General features: G+C 37.9%; 2 protein-coding genes across 3 annotated transcripts in view; one reads left to right on the top strand and one right to left on the bottom strand.

Moving 5' to 3' along the window:
- The window catches only part of rnf38 (ring finger protein 38), a 38,491-nt gene extending 30,645 nt beyond the window's left edge, over positions 1-7,846 (bottom strand). For both annotated transcript variants that reach the window (XM_081362527.1, XM_081362528.1), the window contains exons 1-2: positions 7,760-7,846; positions 5,721-6,324 (exon numbers count right to left, since the gene is read on the bottom strand). In XM_081362527.1, coding sequence (XP_081218653.1) covers positions 5,721-6,252 — 532 coding nt within the window. In that variant the 5' untranslated portion in view covers positions 6,253-6,324; positions 7,760-7,846. The remainder of the gene's footprint in view (positions 1-5,720; positions 6,325-7,759) is intronic.
- A 7,098-nt stretch (positions 7,847-14,944) lies between these two features.
- On the top strand, positions 14,945-18,437 carry LOC308687831 (cysteine-rich protein 1). The gene is made up of 4 exons (XM_081360657.1): positions 14,945-15,064; positions 17,065-17,159; positions 17,333-17,387; positions 17,473-18,437. The coding sequence occupies exons 1-4, from the start codon at positions 15,022-15,024 to the stop codon at positions 17,517-17,519; spliced, it is 240 nt and encodes a 79-aa protein (XP_081216783.1). The 5' UTR covers positions 14,945-15,021; the 3' UTR covers positions 17,520-18,437.
- Positions 18,438-20,272: the final 1,835 nt, after the last annotated feature.

Raw genomic sequence — 20,272 nt, 5'->3', positions numbered from 1 at the left:
ATTTTTATTAAAATGTTATTTTATTAGGCAAATTCAATAACTATAGTCCCTGACACATTAAAATTCATATTCCTTGTCATGGTGGTACACTAACGTATTTTCATTTTCACGCATCTGGAACCCTGTATTGAACAATCACCATTTAGTACCAGTTTTAAAACATCTAGTTGAGTTTAGACAACTTTAGAAAATAAGTGAATGCTCTCACATACAAAATGCTTGGCTTTCTGACAGCTGGCTGTCTGTATGACATGAATCCAGCCAAATTCCAGCTGAATTCACACCCTTATTTCACTGGAGTGATGAAACAAGCTTCTTACTGCTGTGGTGAGGACAGTGTATATATATACATATACATATACATATATATATATATACATATATATATATATATATATATATATATATATATATATATATATATATATATATACACACACAGAGAGAGAGAGAGAGAGACACACACACATCATCATAAAGGCTAATATCATAAATTACAGTCTAAAAGGACCTTATAATATTCAATCATGTAATTTATTTCAACCGCAAACCCATCCTCTCCCTCGTTCCACCTTCATCCTTTTCTCTTTCAACACACCTGGCACCTGTAAGCACTTCTGAGCATCTGTTCTGCTTTTTTGTCCGCGCTCACTTCTCTCTGAAGATGGTGCCAGGTCAGTGCAGTAGAGGAGAGGAGAAAACCTCCAGCCTTCCTTTTAACACTCGTCCCTGTTCCTCTGTTCCTGGGCTGAAAGGAGACGGCCGTGCTTTCTGAATGGTTTATTGAGAGGTAGGGATGAGGACTTGTGCTAATGCTCAAACTGCACTACTAGTTTAAATAATGATCAGGAGCGTAGTCCAATTAAAACAGCTTACTGACACTACAAAGCCCAGCGCAGCAGCGCTCATCTCCCGCGCTGCACCTTGCCTGCTGAACAGCCCGCCTCGCGAATATGTGTGCGTGCGCGCGCGCGACGCAGATCTACTCAAGGTGAAAACTGAAGAGTCCTTCAGGGACACCGGCTTGATTTTGAACCCTCAGCAACAGTTGTCTTCATGTTAAGTGGAGTTCTGCAATGTTCTGATTTGGGCCCAAGTGTCTCATAGAGCTGAGTGCGCTAAAATAGAGCTGTTGTTTGGACCACAAGACTAAAACCGGGAATGGACTCACAAAACAACCCACACTATCTCTGGGGACCAGCTGGGCCCTCATAATACAAGCTTGGTCGGCCCTAAATGAGAGTCATGAAGCCTGATAAACAAGGCACGGCCATCTTAAGTGTATCCTTTGAATTCGCAGAGTTGAGACACGATAAGATTATGTCTAGCTCTAAAACACTGTGACAGTCTCCAACTTCACAGACCTACTGGCAGATTCTCACAACCAATAGTAACAGTTCAAGTAAACCACAGCCAAAAGGATAGCAAATAAAAATTAAATAAGTTCAGTCCTTCCCGCTTAGCTCACTCCAGCACTGGAAAGCTTTGCTAATATTAATGCGGATCCTAAAGCTCTTTCCTGATCATAACTTAATTTACCATTGATAATCTTATGAGCTTTTCTCTTTTGTAATGTCTCTCAGCGATCTCTTTCTACAGCCTTTCTTCAAATCTGTCTCGTTCTCTCTCCTCCATCTAATGCTAATTGGCTACACGTTTGTTGTTGTATCTGGATGTGTCAGTACGACCAACAGCATTTTACAATTATTGCTTACCCTACCTTTCAGGGTATTTTCACACAAGTTAATTTGGAGCATTTGATTCAAAAGCTTTTTACTTGCATTTTCTTTTTGTTTGTCATGTTCATATTCATATATGTATACATGAATCAATTGCACTTCGATCTGCATTAAAACAATCATAACGAGACAGCCTTGAAGGCTGAAATATGAGGTTGAAATATGTTAAGCGATAGGCATGTTAAAAAGTTGATGGACATTTGGAGACTAAATCTGTGGGGCAGCAGTTTCACCGTGAGATAGTCCCTGTTTTGAAAGAGCACTGAAAGGAATGAAAACGCCCTAATTCACCAATTATGTTTTTTGCCAGATTAATTTACCTGCCTGTTTGAAAAGATTGAGTCAAATGCTGTGTTATGACTCAAACATCACATCACACTTTCCCCACCCTTTTGAATAATTTACAAAATACTTTGGTCATGTTCAAGCTGTACATGTGAATACATAACGCTGACCAACAACAGAAAGCTGCTTAATTTGAAAGTGACTTCTGTGTGCTTCATACATCTCTTCGCTATGCTAGTTTTTTTTTTTCTCACAATTTTGCCAAAATCTTGCTATTGCGACCACACTATGAAAGAAAGTGGTTCTTTCACTAAAACAGTTTCTAAACAGGCTATTTTGGGGAACCCAAAATGATGGTTCTATGGCATCGCTCAACATTTGAAAATAGGAAACATTAATCTTTGATTGGAAGAGGTAGAAAGGAACAGCTTTAGGGTTTTCATGACAACGATATAGGCTACTAAAATTATATTTGCATTTTTTCACATAGAGACGACAACATTGTCAAAATGATCCCTGTTCACACGGATCCGCGAAAAGATTAAAAACGCTGTATTATGCATGCCAGGCCAGTAGTTGGCAATGTTACTTTGTAAAGAAACACCACACCTATAGACTGAACATGTTATAAGCATGCGCCAGGGATGTGACTGAGGAAATTTTCCCACCGGTTAATAAATGTGAGACAACACCGTAATAACAGTATCACCTAGGGGGAGGGACCTCTTTTGCACCTCGCTTTTAAATCGCTAATTCGAAAGTAAAATGCGCACAGCCGCTCGAATTAGCGCCAATTTGGATGTGGCAATAGCCTGAATGGTGGGATCATTATTATTCTTAATGAAAAACACAACAAAACCGTACAATGACAAACTCGCTTAAATAGGCGCTTTTACATTTCGCTTTGAAACCAAATCTTCTGCCATTGTCTTGTCAGTCAAGAGTGAGCCAAAATGGGCGAAGTGATGTGAAATCTGACACTTGCTGCGGTTCGGCTCACGCTCCATCGCATTCCCTAACTGAACTAAATTATTTTTATGACTATTAAAAAAAATCTAAACAACGGGGTGGAGGGAGGTGCCATGGTGGGCAAGTGAACACCGACAGCACAAACTATCGCAGAAAGCCTAGCATGCGCATATTCGCATAACGCCACCGTTTTCACAATTACCCAAATTTTGTCATTTACCATGGAGATGAAACCGTTGTCGTTTTCAAAAAACTTGCACTTTGAAAGCCGTTTTCCAAAGTTTGCATTTTTGGAAAAAATGCCATTGTCGTGTAAATGAACAGCCAAAACGCAAAAAAATGTAAACGTGTAAATGGCCCCTTAGATCCTTAATCCGTTTGATCACCTCTAACACATTCTCTGAATTTCTGTTAAGAGTCAGCAGAACTGAGCTCGGTCTGGACCGGCCCCAGGGGGGATTCTACACCCTTCAAATGATCTTGAACTGTCCACATGTACAGACACACGAGTGCATTCTCAAACACAGACACTCAAGAGCACACAAGCCAACTAGAAATCCGTTTCTCTATTGATTTTATGGGACCTGATAGCCCTTTTTCTCCCTCTCTGCTCAGCGCTGAGGATAATACCAAACACCTACAGCAGAAAAAGCCTCAGGAGGTCTAACATGATTCCTCCTTCCATGCATACATGTGCATTTACAGGCAAATAGGAGTTCGACGAGAGGATGAAATAGGCAGGAGCGTAAATGGACAGGGAAAGTCAGTGTGAGAAAATGAAAGGGGGAATCGGGTGGACAAAAGAGATAAAGGGATGAGGAATGAGAGCGGGAGAGGCAAAGAGAGAGAGGGCGCTTCTGTATTGAGAGCAGATGGTGTTGAACTCAGGGGATTTCAGTGTGCCGAGCTTCTCTCATTATCAAAGCGGCCTATCTGATCTCAGTCAATATCACACACACACATACACTAACACACACAGCTACTGTATATCCAACTAGTCAATATCATATATACACTCTAAGGTAAAGTACCACTGATTATCCATCCAGTTAATATCACATGCTCACCCCGAGATGCATTTAAATATCAGGAGGACAAATCATAGGAAAGAAAAAGAGCGAAGTCTTGCTTAATGACAAATGGCCCAAAACAAAGCTCAGACACACATGTGCTAGACTAGCTGGTGCAGTGGCGGCAGCAGGCAGGCAAAGCAGGTAGCTTGACGCTCACTCCATCAGACAGGTATTTCCAGTATGGGCTTTTTAGTTAAGTGTGTGTGCAGTGCAGCTCAGCCACAAAAAGCAACTGCCAGTAGGCAAACACACCTGAGCTTAAAGCGCAACACCTGAGATGGCCTACTACAATCCACCCCCTCTGCACGTGCATGCATGGTCATAGTCGCCATGAGTTCATTTTTTTTTTTATCAATTTTTTTTACTTTTTATTTTATTTTATCATGCTTATGTCATCAAAGCCCTGCTCCTGTCTCGTAACAGTATACGAGCGGTGGCTACATTAACTCTAGGAGCATGAACATGTGCACGTGTGCATTTGCTCCCACCAGCTTGTTGTCCGTGTCAAAAAGGAAGTGCTGTGGCAGATTAAGCCCATCATGCAGCAGGAAATAAGGATGCCAGAGGCTTGAACACTTTATATTTTGGAATTTCCATTCGGCTATACAGAAATCGTAAAGCACTGTGATGCCATTGGACAAACGGGTCAATCAGGTCAATTATTAACTAAAACCCTAAAGTCAGAGGGAACAATTGTCCTATACTGTGAAGAAAAGCCCTGTGCTATTTTGGACCAGCGAATAACAACATTAGGCATCTAAAACAGGAGAATAGTCACAGCTTGTGCAATTGAATGAATGCCTGTCTTTCTGTTTGCACGCCCTTGTACGACAGAGTATCAAATCTGCCGCTTAAGATGGACCATGAAGAGTTAAGAGTCAATAGGAATGCTTAGATCGGTGAGGGGCTCATCAGAACCTGTGCAAACATTAACGAGGAAATAAGGAGTGCAATTTGGTCTGTCTTCAAGAAAGACGCCCAATCGTGACCCTTAATAGCACAAAGTCTGCAGAGTTCTTCACATACTTGCTGACAAAGCTTTAACTCTTTTTATTAAGAAATCAGAGCTCATATGAAGCCTGCATGCAACTTTCCATTTTTTAAAAGAAGCTAAGGCACAACACCTAGTTTAAGACTGAAATGCCCTGCCTTACTGTTTTACAATATTCAAAAGTAAAGGAGATCCATTTCATATTCAACCCATTGACTTGAAGCTATTTCAATTTTTTTTCTGAATAATAATGAACAAATAAATAAAATTACATTTACAAGGTTTGCTACATCCCTGATAAAAATTACACTAGTAATTTTGTGAGGTAGTGTTGAGTGGGTGTCATACAAGGTTGCATGGATGTGCACATATACTGTACATTTGATACAAAATGCCATTTTGAAAACCCCATAAATAGTGTTCAGTCAGTCCAACAGAATTCCATACAACAACACTTGACTAATTAAATGTAGTAAAGCCCATACCTTGATATCTTCACCCCCTATCCTGTCAGATGTGGTCAAATACAACTACAGTTGGCCCCCGTAAACCATGTTACAACCAAATATGTGACAACATGATTGAAACTTTTATTGTCCACCCTCAAGATGAAATGAGATCCATAACCCAAAATTTAGACTGGAGGTTTAAAACCCGTCTTACCTGCTCCGGAGTTTCTGTGCATTCCAGGCCCTGCGTGTCTGTGGGCGCCTGGGGAAAGCATGCTCCCGGGTGGGCGCAGGTTTTCCATGTGTCCATGAGCAGCTCCGAACTGCTGCTGCTGCTGTTGGTGGTGGTGGTGGTGGTGGTGGTGGCTTATTCCTCCAGCTGGACTTAACGCACCACCGCCACTCCCAGCATTACCGTTCGAGTTAGATAATCCACCGTGGTAAAATCCAGACCGCGAGCGTGATCGAGTCCTGGGTGGCTCCATAGTCACTGGATAGGAGTGATGATGATGATGATGATGGTGGTGGTGGAAAGGGGAAGTGGGAGGGGAATGAGACGCCGCAGAGGAGCTCTCAAGCGCTCCAGAAAGTCTAGTGCTGCCCAGGCTGTGGCCCCCCTCCGAACCCCCGTATTCCGCTGGGTGGGCCCCTGCGTCCTCGCATAAATCAGCACGCTTGGGAACGGGGTCCGGGGAACAGACGCGGGGCTCTCGAGACGCTGAATGACCAGTAGTGGCGATTGGCATTTCCTTTCGGCTTATACGATTCCCCCTCTTCCTCCTCTCCGATTCCACGCCAGAAAACACAGATTAAAAACACTGTTTAAGAAAAAAAACCACAGTTCAATCATTAAAATGCTTACAAACATTAAGTTCAAAAACACTGTTTAAATATACAGTCATTAAAACGTTTACAAAACTAAAATGTTTTAGTATTACAACACTCTAAAACACCAGAGAGTTGCTAAAACATTTGAACAAACCAAATTTTTTTTTTACAAAAATGTAAAAACATTTTGAACTCGTAAACTTACATTTACAGTAAAAATCCAAACAGGTTTGGATGCCAGAATTTCACAGTAAAACAATAGTGACGTCACTATAGTTTCTAGCTACATACGTGATTCAATTTTATAAATCAATACGATTTGAGCTATTAAATAATGATATAAACATTACGCAAAATAAATACTACAATACTAACTGATAAAAAAACTAAGTTACGAACAACAAACAAAAGTTAGTTAATTTGATTATTTAACTTTAAAACCTTAATACAGTACAGTGAAATTACATGTATTAAGTCTTATAAATAAATAGTTTTCAACGTTTATAGTAATGAAATGGGACGATGGGACTGAAGAACTGGAGATTATTAAAACTGGTAGCACTAACGTTAGATTGATAAAACGTATGCGGTTTTAAAGCCTCCTTTTGTTTTCGTAACTTAATTCCTTCTAGGCGTGTCCTACTAACTATATGCAAACTATTATAAAACTATCAATAAATTGGCTTGTTGTCCCTTGAATGATATTTAAAGCATTTTAAAACCATGTTAAACTTTCAAACCCACGCCAAGTCACACCAAAGGAGAAATAAGAACTAAAAACAACACATAAACTACCTGCGACGCGCTACACAACACAGCACGCACGTGCGTTATGTTTATGCTAAATAAAGTAAGTAAATAAAAGTAAGTAAGTAAGAGGGAGCAGCTGGTTATCAGACACTTCCGTGAAGCGCTAGCGTTAGCTCCCAGCTACACAAAAACACACAAATAGACATAATGTTGCCTGTCTACCGCTCTTTTTAACACACATAACACACAAACATACTCTATCACAACACGCCTTGCTCATCCACACAGTGTTAAACCGATTTGAATCACATTTAGAGTGAAGCCATGTAGATGCATTAGCCTATGTTAGCTGTGAACGTCGCGCTGGCTTTAGTCCACCATCTGCCTTTAGTCTCACAAAACTACAACAAATAAAGCCCTTGTCGTCCTTTAAAACCTCAGGGCCACATGTCCCGTCCTGAACATGGGCTCATCGCTGATGAATCCGCTTGGGTTGAGACACACATTGATATTTATAAACTGTTTTGTGGCGATCCGTGAAAGGCGAAGCGTTTTAAACTCCCTAATTATATTTACATCAGTGGAAAAAACGGTTAAAAAGGGCTCTTTTTTCCACTCCTCCCACTCAAACAAACGCATGTATATATTATCTATAAAATGAAAAGCGGAACTCACCCGGAGCTGAGTGGAGCTGTGCGTTATGAAGTGTTTTTGAGCTGATCTTTTGGCGTGGCGCTCCTCCGCTCAGACGGTGTCAGTGAGAAATAATGTGACAGACCATCAGCGCGATTTCACAGCTCCACAGCACAGCAGACCAGAGAAGCCGAGCGCAGAGTCAGTCAACGCACTAGATCGAGCGCAAACAGAACGGCACTCACTGCTCTCTCTAACCCAAATTGTTCACAAACGAGGCCCATTTCACAGTCCACAGTTTTCAACTGAAAACAGAGACAAACTCCCATAACTATAAAGGGGAAACCATTCTTAAACCAGTGATAAGACATAACTGCGCTCTCACTTAAATGTAGGCCGCCTATTATATCTGACATTTCGGCAGACAAGCAGCCTTTGTAAAGGTAGCCTACAAAATGGTGTGTTTTCTTCAGCTATTGCTATATTTATGGATCGTTAGATCTAACATTTTTTTAGCATTGTGTGTTTAAGACTTGAATAATATGTAGGCCTATATGCTACAAATTAAAGTAGTTCAGAAAAATATTACTTATTTATCCTTAAACAGTGTAAGCAATGTAGGATACTGTCACATTTTATTCGAAACTAATAGGCTTAAAAATTTTCTAATTAGGTAAACATGGCGTTATTAGCCTACTAAACATATAGCCTACTTTGATTGATTTGCTCGATGAATGATTAAAACAGGAAATATGCCAATCAAATAGCCTAGTCATCATCTTCAAATGTCCCCATATTTAGACTGAAATTTCTTAAGTCTTTAAGTTTAGCCTACCTTTTTGTCCAACTGTAGACCATTAAAAAAATGTATTATTTATATTATTATCTTGTGCTGTTTTTGTTTCTTATTATTGCCGACTTTAATGGCATAAAGTTCAAATTAAAATAAAGATCTGAAATAAATTAACAAAATATAAAAAATATTTTTAAATTATTTATTATTTTTCTTTTAATTATTATATATATTTATTATATATTTTATATATTTATACATGTATTTTAACAATAATAATTATTATTATTTATTAAATAGCTAGGTGATGCCTATTAAATCGATCGTGTTTCTATTGCTCTGGTCTAGGTGGAGCACTGAAGGGAATGCAAAATAGAGAGATGCGCCGCTGAAGGGGAAACGCGTGAATAATTTACAAATGTTAGATGCTTCTCCAATTTGTCTTGACAACACGTGTAAACTGCCTCTATTTACTTAAATATCCCCTGCACTTTTTTCGATTTATCCAAACGTTTGATTTGCTTCGTCTGAAGTGGTAAACATGGGCCATTCTCTAGGGCTTGTTGTTGGACATTTAAACCTGATCACGCCTCTTTTTGGCTAGTAGCAATAGTGTGTGGACATAGAAGTCGACCAAGGCAAAAAGAAGATTTAATGAAACTGACAAAAGTGTGATGCTTACTTTTAAGTGACATGATTCTACATTAACTTCCCTTGGTCTTTGGATTCGTGTATTTTAGATTAAGTATCAAATTGATGTGAACATGTAGCCTAGTAGCAGGCTGTTATGTCCTGAGATAGTAGCCTATATAGAGGGGCTGCTTTTTAACCTAGCTCCTTCTTCTTTCTTTCATTTAGATGAACTGATTTAACCCTGAAATAAATGTGTTCTGGGTTACACATTTAATGAGTAAACAGATCTGCATTTTTCAATTTTTTCAAGAAGTCTTTAATGAGTCACTTTATAATCCCACCTTTGACACACTGTTTTTATCTCACTTTCTTTTGAAAGTCACATGCACGTCATATGCTTCCCAGAATGCGTTTATGATGCACTATTTAACCATGTCCTGTTATCTCTTTATTTGTAAGCCCTGAGCCCAAAGTAAGATCTTTCCTGGTTACACTGAAACGCATAGAATAGATACTACACATATAGTAGGCGTGTTCTGAAGTGATAATTTAAAGATTGGGCGAGAGATGGCAGCAAGAGGGGCTGCTTTGAAAGGAAATATGGGGGAGTGATAGAGAGAGGGATAGGGGGATGGGGAGAGAGAGGATGGGGGTAGGGAGGTGTGTGAGAGTGTGTGTAAGGGGGGGATCGGCTGATATGCCCTCTTATTGGTTTGTTCAAATGGTGGGGGAGGGGCACCCTGCATACACCAGCTGTATGAGGAGAGAGAGGAGAAACAAAGGGTGAGAGGGTGAGATGGCGAGGGGGGGGGGGGCATAGCGTGCATTTCCTCACTAATATTCAGGGATAATTAAAATTCAGGCAGGGCAGATGATTTAAAATCCTGATACGCTCAAATTAAAAATTAACATGCACCCAGATTCTGATCTGTTTCAATATTAAACACAAAAAAACTAGAGAAAAACTTGCTTTTAGGCATAGAACTCTTTTATAAATACTTGAGGAATATTTTACAGTAACTTCAATGGGTTTTATCCAATGCCCATTCCCAGCACTCTTTTTCCTTAACCTTGACCAGGCAGATTTTATTCATCAAGAGATCTTTGTAATGCGGTGAAATGTGCATACGTACATAAGCCAGAGGAAGCAGTGCTTTGCATTATTTATTTAAAGGACAAAGGAATTACTGGAACCCTCTAAAACCAGTCTCAAAAAAGAGAGAGCGAGCAAGGAGGAAGAGAGCAGACTGGGTGAGAATGAGCGAGAGAAAGAAGGGGGGAAAAAAACACAGGAAATGAGAGAGGGAGAAGGGAGGAGAGCGCCCGGCCTCTTTGCGTTTAAAGCCAAACCAAATCTGAGGGAATTGGCACTGGCCGCTTCGCATGAGAACCGAGAGGAAAAAACTATAAGACAGAAAAGGGTTGAAGAGAAATGCCAAGAATGCAAAGGCAAGAATCAACACATTTAAGAGTCTTTCGTTCTGCTGGCTGACTCGCTCTCTTTTCTGAATGCAATTATAAACTACCACATTTTCACACTGTAAGCTGAAAGCCGGTTTTCATTATAAGACACGTCGACTTGGGTGTTGGTAGTCAGCCTTAATTAGTTGAAGACCTGGTGGGCCCGTAAACATAAAACATGCCTACTAAACCTTCAAAAATGGTGCATTCTGGGACAAGCAGCTGGGATGTCTTTAAGCTGTCTTTGAAAAGTTAGACATCACCATTTGGCTGGGACAGATGAGTTTACTCATTCGGGATCGCAGTGATTAGAAAATAGTGGGATCCTGGTCTAGGCGTCCCATGACGCGTCTTCCCCGTTAACATCAGAGGTTGTGTGTGTTTGCCAAGTTTTCTATAGTGCGTCGGGCGTACTCTGTCTGCTTTCAAGTCACATGGCCAATGGATGTCATGCCAAAACCTACTGAGACTTACAACACACACATTATAACACACACACAGTCATATATACATCATGCCAGCTTGTCTCAGGCCTGTGGCTCTGTAAGTTAACATGCCACATACTGTTCACATAAACATGCTTTATGACTAATGCATGTCGCTATCATATGCACTGTTTTTCAAACATAAAGTCCCATAAAAGCCAAACCTGCATAATCACGAATCGTGACTTTCTCAGATTTGCTAACAAATAACTCTTATGAGTCGGCTATTTTAACGAAACCCAGAAATTGAAAACCCATTGAATTAGCATGTTGAATTAGTCTGACGAATGTGGCTATAAAGTGGCTATGATAAACTAATATTTATAATATAAACTAGAGTTTCACTAGAGTGCTGCAGGGAAGATTTTTGGAGGTTAAAACAGGACCAAGCTAACATTTTAGCTGGTTCCATCATCCTGAAGTCGATGGGTTTATTTGAATGGGATTTTGGTTAAATGTCTGAAATAAGATCTGTGTTTAACACAAAAAGATATTTTTATGTTTTATTCTATGACAAAATAAATTCTCCTTCCCCACTAATGATTGTTTAGCATGTGGCTAAATAGGACTACAGCGGTTGTAGGGAACATTAAACATCATCACTCACTAGTCTGCTTTCACAGACTTTCTGCGTTTATAATCGAACTATTTTTAAACTATCAAATAAAGATTGAAGGAGTTGTCAGGAGCTTACTGATGGTGACGGCAAAGCAAATTGACCGTGTTGTAGTTTTTTTATAGCCTGTGTTTAGCTTTTTGTTGTGTTGTGTTCATTTGTCACGTGTAGGAATCATAAACTTTTGTTGGTCACAGACAAATCCTGTTGGGTTTTTGTTGAGGGAACCAGGGTTGGCCTACAAAAATATGTTATCATTGCAGTGACCTTATCTTTAAAGCTCATTTTTTATAGCTACCATTAGAATTATGGTAATGAAATTAATAAGTATGCCTGATATAATAATATGGCAAGGAATAATACTAGGTCTAATTAAAAAAAATGTGTATTATTCAGAATATTTGAATATATAGAGAAACATTTTCAACATTTTGTAATAATTTTTCCTACATTTGAAACAAAGCTTTCACTACACTGAGAAACTGGCACAACTTACCCCAAAGCATCGGACTCACTTTATCCCACAGCTACCATTAGGATGCTTCATTTAATAATTCATGGCTAATCTTTAGCCAAATAATTTACATGATCATTGGCAATTCACCAACATGTATAATGTATATTTTCAAACCTGAATAAATTTGCTTTGACCTAAAATTAATTGTATGTGCCATGTAGAAAATGTACTTTGAAATGCAAACAACAGTTTTGAATAAAAAATGATTGCCACTTTTCTTTTGTTCATCTCCCAGTCACTGGCAGCTGTATATGGTGAGTACTTTCTAAATATGTATTATATATATATATATATATATATATATATATATATATATATATATATATATATATATATATATATATATATGAAGAGTTCAGATGCAAAAGCCTCTAAATGCCTTCTGAAATTTTCTTATAGAATGATAATTTTTATCAAGCTTGTGTATTTAAGTTCGGTAATTTCACTTAAATGACAATAAATAGGTAATCTTCATTGCCATTTAAGTGAAATTATTGAATTAAAATATACAAGCTTGATAAAAATGATCATTCTATAAGAAAATTTCAGATGAATTTAGAGGCTTTTGCATCTGAACTCTTCATATATATACACATATATACCCTGGACCACAAAACCAGTCACAAGTCGCACGGGTAATAGCCAACACAACATTGTATGGGTCAAAAATATTGATTTTTCTTTTATGCCAAAAATCATTAGGATATTAAGTAAAGATCATGATCCATGAAGATATTTTTTAAATATAAATATATAAAACATGTATTTCTGTGAGTGAATGGAGCACAATCACGAACATAAATGATACATTTTAAAGGCGATTTTATCAATGTTTCATTTTTTTTTTTTTTGCACCCTCAGATTGCTATATTTTATACTCATTTTCAAATAGTTGTATCTCTGCCAAATATTGTCCTATCCTAACAAACCACACATCAATGGAAAGATTATTTGTTCAGCTTCCAGATGATGTATAATCTCAATATAATCAGTATAATTTCAAAAACTTGACCCATGTGACTGGTTTTGTGGTCCATGGTCACACACATATATATATATGTGCCTTGATTAAGAGGGCGACACAGCTTACCCCACTCTCCCCTACTCTTATTCTATCCCCTCTCCTCCATTTCTCAGCCAGAAAGAAGAGGATTTAGGCTAGTTTTTCAGAGCCAAACCAAACCAGCATGAAAAAAGGACAGAAAGAGAAGCCCTCCCTTCCTCTAACCCTGTTTTGCTCTTCTCTGTGTAGTTTGGCAGTCGACGTGTGTGTGTGTGTGTGTGTGTGTGTGTGTGTGTGTGTGTGTGTGTGTGTGTTTGTGTGTGTGCGCGGTCTGTGTGAACAAGCGCTCATGTGGACAGGGCTCTGACTCGGCTGTTTGGTGAAGTTCCCATGTTAGGCTTGATGGGAAATGCTTTTTTATCCCTCACTGAATGAAGTTGGTTCAGCATAGAGTAACCATTGGACCAAATGCTGAGAAGAAACTCATGCCTGATGCTTACCTGCCCAACAGAAACCCACTATTTAACCCTCTATGGTATGTGTTATTAATATGAAATAAATTACCATTCATCAGTTTTTTATGTTTTTGAAAAAAGTATCTTATGCTCACCTAGGCTGTATTTATTTGATCAGAAATCCAAAAAACTGTATTGTGAAAAAAAGTAAAAATTTTCCATAAAAAAAAAAAAAAAAAAAAAAAAAAATATATATATATATATATATATATATATATATATATATATATATATATATATATATATATATATATATATATATATATATATATATCAAATGTCATTTATTCCTAAGATGGCAAAGCTGAATTTTCAACATCATTACTCCAGTCTTGATCCTTCAGAAATCATACAACAGTAATCATTCAGCAATCTACAAATCAGTTGCAGCTAAACACCCAGGTGAGCATTTACCATTTATTATATAGAATAAATCATTAGCAGGAATTACAGAATGAACTGTGAATTTGCATTGCAACTTAAGCCAGACTCTTATTCATCCTTTATATCTCAACACGCACATACACAAAACACAGTCTCAGTCTCGGCTTCAACGATTCTCCTTCTCACGGCTTTCTGTGCCCATCCAATCGAGCGCCTTTTGGTGATGTCATCGCTCTGTATATGTGTGTGTGTGTGTGTGCGCACGGAAGCAGTTTTGGGTTTCTCCTAAACTCCCGTTCTCCCACACTGGAGCTTTTTAATCTCTCGGATGGAGAGAAAGAGGATGAAAAAGCCAGAGCGGACAGATCGAGGGGTTGAGAAGCGGCGACCATGACAACACATGAAATCTGAGCGCCTGACATCTGTGTCTCTCTCGTTCTCTCTGTCCCTCTCAATCTCCCTCTCTGTTGTTTCTTTGACTCGCATCCAGCAAACAACCCACAAGCTTTCATTTCATAACAGACTCCGACAAGTCTGATGACCTCACACGGCCCTAGACATCATCTTTGATTTCAAACCGCAATGACTGGCCACAGCAGAAGTGTGAATGAAGTCTCTTTATAACATCAAGACTGACTTGAGTCCAACCCTGCTATGACAGACTCATCATATCACAGCACCCACACACACACTTCTGACCAACATTTTTCCTCCCTCTGTCTTCTGACTGTTCGAATTGTTGAGCATATTTTCTTTTGAAATCATTTCTTGCTTCCTGTCCCTGCGCCTCTTGCCACATCCTTTGCTGTACCGAGAGGCTGTCACAGTTGAGACGCTCACACATTTCCTGCATCTCAACATCTTGTGCATCAAAACTACTACAGATCCGCTACAACCATGGTGAGCTTCTGTCCTATATGTGGGAAACCTGTTTATTTTGGTGAGTGGCATCTGGGGGTTGGAGGGATCCATTTTTTAACATGCTTAAAACATACTGATTAAGATGATATTGAGGTATTGTGTAGTTATCAACAGTGAGAAATGTCAATATAAAGTGTTGAGGTGCTGCATGTAATGTGTTTACATGCAAACATTTCACATTAGCTTCTGTTTTGACTTAAAAGTGCTCATTATTTTGACTTGCTGTTGAGGTATTTCAATAGTATATGGATTTTGTTGTGCCCAAGTTTTGGGTTTTCATGTCTAATTGTGTGTTAACGTTTATGTGAACAGTAGAGCGCTGTAAAAAGGTCATCGCAGAGCATGCTAAATGCTAAGTTCTGAGTAGCTATATAGATTCTGCCTTTATGCTAGATGAAACAAACTAGTTGTTGTGTAACTAAGTGTGTGTAGGCCTTTATCGGTATGCATTTGTGTAGAGTTAATCAGCCTGCAGCCTCCTAACCGCCATCAGCGCCTCACGACATGCGTCACACGCGCACAGGAAGTGTCTGCCTGTGGCAGGAAGTGGAATATGCCAGAGCGAAAGAGGCTTGACTGCTTAAATTGGCAGATAGCAATGCAGAAACCTATGGACACTTGAAGAAAGAGAAGAATTTGGACAGAAAAATCTTGTAGCTGCCAGTCAGCTTTCAGCGTCAAGACTGAAGAATAAAGCTCCTTCAGTTATTGAGGTGGACTGCAGGCGGTGGTTGATTCTGCCAGGAAGAGAAAAGCTGACCAAGATGTTGGTAGCTGAGGTTCAGTTTCAATCTGATCCTCGTTCAACCTAGAAGTTTCAAGTCCTATGTTTAAGGTCAGGGTTTCAGTAGGAGGGCTCGTTGTAGGCCCGCATGAAAAGGTTATAAAAGGGTATATCTACATAGAAATCAGAATGTGAATGCAATCCAAAATGAATGTGAAATCAGTCCAAGATGGAAGATCTCAAAGAGTGGAATCTAAGTTCAGACTCACACTCTGAATCCCCTAACTAACAGAATTATTATTATTTATAACAGGCAATCATTTTGACTCAATCTTCAGTATGTAAAAAAAGAAAGAAAGGTGTATTTATAATATTGCACTTTTCAATAGACGTCTATGAGGCAAGTCTAAACCACTATAAACAAATCAACTTTATAACCACAATAAAGGGCAAGTCTAAATTGTTCTTCTTTGAGTCGTTTCAGAGGATGAGCAAGAATAATCTAACTCAAAATTACTAACACAAAACATGTTTTATCTTCAGAACAACACGCACCAACATGAGCCATGTACAATAAGATCAGGAAAATGCATTAAGGATGTAAATGTCATGTTGACTGAATATACATTATTGTGTTCATATATGTTGGTATCACAGTAAATAACTTTTTCAAATCAGTGTTGTTATTATTAACTAAATCTAAAACTATTAAAAACCCTTTTCTGTCATTACTAATAATCAATACCATATGTGACCCTGGACCACAAAACCAGTCATATGGGTAAATTTTTTTTGAAATTGAGATTTATACATAATTTGAAAACTGAATAAATAAGCTTTCCATTGATTTATGGTTTGTTAGGATATGACAATATTTGGCCGAGACACAACTATTTGAAAATCTGGAATCTGAGGGTGCAAAAAAATTGGAAACATTGAGAAAATCGCCTTTAAAGTTGATCATTTATTCGCGATTGTGCTGCATTCGCTCACAGAAATAAACGTTTTATATATTCACGGTAGGAAATTTGCTAAATATCTTCATGGAACATGATCTTTACTTAATATCCTAATGATTTTCAGCATAAAAATCAATGATTTTGACCCATACAATGTATTGTTGGCTATTGCCACAAATATACCCGTGCGACTTGTGACTGGTTTTGTGATCCAGGGTCACATAGGAATAATACTAAAATAACACTGATTCTAATTCACTAATTTATTAGGTTGAATGAAAACGTTTGATTTTTGGGTGAAATATCCCTTTAAACTTTGACCTTTGATTCATCCAGGTGAGAAGAGGAGGTCACTGGGACGGGATTATCACCCATTATGCTTGAAGTGTCACAAGTGCAAAAGACAGCTAACACCTGGTCAGCATGCAGAGGTATACATATGTGCACTTAATCATACGCTGTATTTTCTTTTAATGCATAAATAATACCAAACACTGTAAGCTGATGATAATGACATGCAGACATGAGGTGTTACACTGATAATATGCATAATGCAATAAAGCTCCAGATTTTGATTGTCACTGTTTTTTACATCTCTATACAGCATGATGAGAAGCCATACTGCACTAACTGCTACATGAGAGATTTTGGACCTAGAGGTGAGAGCAAATGACTGTATTTATTGTGTTTTAATAATACAATGTAATATAATATACAAATAATCAACTATGTTTCTTTGTGCAGGTAGCCGAAATCCTGTTGCCCGGACCTTTAACACAGCTACTTCTTAAAAGAGATCTTGCAATCTTGAGAAACACACAGCATCTAGATCTTCAAACACCACATCTACTGTATCTGCTTTAAACTGCCACAGTAAACCATTGGAAAATACCGCCAAGTCGATCTCTCTTTACCACAGTATAAAACATAACTCCGCCCTTATGTTTCCATTCCTCATAAAAAACGTCAGAAACAAATCAACAGCCATCCACGATGGCATTCTCTCAGGGAACTGAGCTACTTTAATGGACATTATTCTAGAATTAAGTTGTGTCTTTCCTGTTTCATCATTTCCTGGCCTTTAGAATGGGAGATGTGAAAATATCAGACCATAGAGTAAAACTAGTTATGAAAAAGTGTTGGCTTATACAAACATCATGTGGTTTTGGTTTAAAAATACAAAGTCTAGACTCTGTATACCAGTAATTAATTGATTAACTTGAAACACAATGTAATTTTTTTTGTGCTCTATTATTGTTTGTTCTTTTTTTCTGTGATTTTGAGGATCAGAGGCTATAAAACAAAGTTTTTTTTTTCATAAGGCAGCAAATGTATCTACAAAGCAAAAATGACAATAATTAATCATTGTGTCTTTTTAATTAGAAGCAGAAGCTTGCGTCCCAAACCTCATGGCGCATATGTGATGGCTTTATCATTTTTGTTATTCTGGAAGAATACATATTTGATTTTATCATTTTATCTGGGTTTTTTCTCATTAGTTCATTGAAAAGAAGTGTCAATCAGAGAGCTGCCAGCTAGTGCATTGTCAACTCATTCAATCAGAAGTATAATTCATGTCTCTTATCCTCAAATCCATAAAACAAACTGTAAAAAAAATGAATAATTTAATAATTATTGTTTTTATTGATCACAGTTTTTTTTTAATGAAAATTGGATTTGAATAATTAAAGATTTATACCTCAAAATGTAACTGCCTGGAATATAAATAATTTATTGTTGCATATTTGATTAAAGTATATATATATATATATAATTATATATATTTATTTGTTTATATAAATAAATATATACATTATATAAATATAATTTTTATTTATAATTATATATATAGCTGCCTGCTAGTATTGTCAACTCATTGAATCACAATAATAATTTCATCCCTCTTATCCTCAAATAAACTGTAAGAAATTATAATTTAACTATTTTTTTCTGATGAAAATTGGATTCGAATAATTAAAGATTATACCTCAAAATGTAAAATTGAAATATAGATGATTTAATAGTTGCATATTTTAAAAAGATAAATGATAAAAACATAATTATGATTAATTATTAACATTAATCATAATGAACTTTTTTTTATGTATCATATCTGCTCATATTCATAAGCATCCACATGCATTCATACTAAGTAAAAATTACAAAAACACCCATCATCTGCAGTCAGAGTCAGAGAGAGAAAGAAGCCTGGCAAAAGGCTATTTTCACAAGGCCAGGGCAGTCTGCTGGAATGTGTCTGTGTGAGTGTGAGTGTGAGTGAGCTGGCAGCCTTTCTGGAGCAGACCTACTGCTGGATACCTGCTGTTGATCCTGTCAAACTCTCACACGCGCACACACACATGCACACACACACACACAGGGCCTGTTTGTGCAGGCATATGTGCATGTGTGAGCACGGCCACATATGTGATTAGCTTCATGCATGAGTAAACATTTGCACTAAGGAAGAACATAAATCAGGTGAGGATCCCAGACTTAGTTCGGTTATCATCACCGCTCCTTTTTTTTCTTTCAGATAAAAAAAAATAAAAAAATGAAAGCACAAAAAGGTGGCATGGAGGAGGTGGAGGGATTATTCCAGGGAGCGAGTGAGGGAGGGTGTGTGTGCATGTGTGTAAAGAGGGTTCCCTGCTGCAGCGTGTCTTTGAACCCACCCCCACCTTGACAGGTCACATGGTTTGTGTGATGCCAGCTGTCTCATTTGCATGTGTTTTAACTACACCGCAAATCCATCAATTGGGAGAGAAAGGGAGAGAGAAAGAGAGAAGGGGCGGAGATACAAAAAGGGGCTGCAGACACAGTAGAAGAACTGATTGATGAAGAAAGAGAGAGATGCCTTCATTCCTATGGGCTTCAGAGATGTGGAGGTTGTTAGATGCCCACCACACCCTCTGAAGGCTCATTTGATATGTGCATGGTGAAGAGTATAGGGATCGTCCATGTTATTGCATGCAGTGGGTATGTCGCTAGTATGCTAGGGCTCGTTCTATAATTGGGGTACCTTTCACATCAAGACAAAAAACAAAAACAATATGCTTTCTCAAATTAAATTACTATTGGTTTCAGTTTATATATTTAATCAGTGTAACATCTGCTTGTTGCCAAGCTTTATCATTAAACACCACTTCACTTCTGGTGCTGCACTTCAAGTAACATGTATCTGTTTTGCCATATATATACAGTGATTGTTTTTTAAAATCATATTTTTTTGCGGATATCCATGTGTTTTTTTTATTACAAATCTGCCTTTTTGCATAACATCTCATAAAATGACCAAAATTATCTTTAAAGGGATAGTCCACAAAAATGAAAATTCTGTCATAATTTACTCATGTCCTTCTAAAAATGTATGACATTCTTTCTGATGTGGAATGTAAACGAACATATTTTGAAGACTGTTGGTAACCGAACAGTAACGGTTCCTCCTTGACGTCCACTGTTTACTGACAAAAAAATACAATGGAAGTCAATGGGAACCTAAATTGTTTTGTTATCAACATTCTTCAAAATATCTTATTTTGTG

This window comes from Scardinius erythrophthalmus (genome assembly GCF_964197995.2).
Source record: "Scardinius erythrophthalmus genome assembly, chromosome: 3".
Lineage (NCBI taxonomy): Eukaryota > Metazoa > Chordata > Actinopteri > Cypriniformes > Leuciscidae > Scardinius > Scardinius erythrophthalmus.
Note: the sequence above shows the minus strand (reverse complement) of the source record. Positions and strands in the feature narration are given on the sequence as shown.

Bases quoted from the DNA above. Each gene is read 5' to 3' on its own strand.
- LOC308687831 (XM_081360657.1), top strand. From the start codon at position 15,022: ATGGTGAGCTTCTGTCCTATATGTGGGAAACCTGTTTATTTTG. The intron at 15,065-17,064 runs GTGAGTGGCATC...TGATTCATCCAG, and splicing joins TGGGAAACCTGTTTATTTTG to GTGAGAAGAGGAGGTCACTG. The intron at 17,160-17,332 runs GTATACATATGT...ATCTCTATACAG, and splicing joins CACCTGGTCAGCATGCAGAG to CATGATGAGAAGCCATACTG.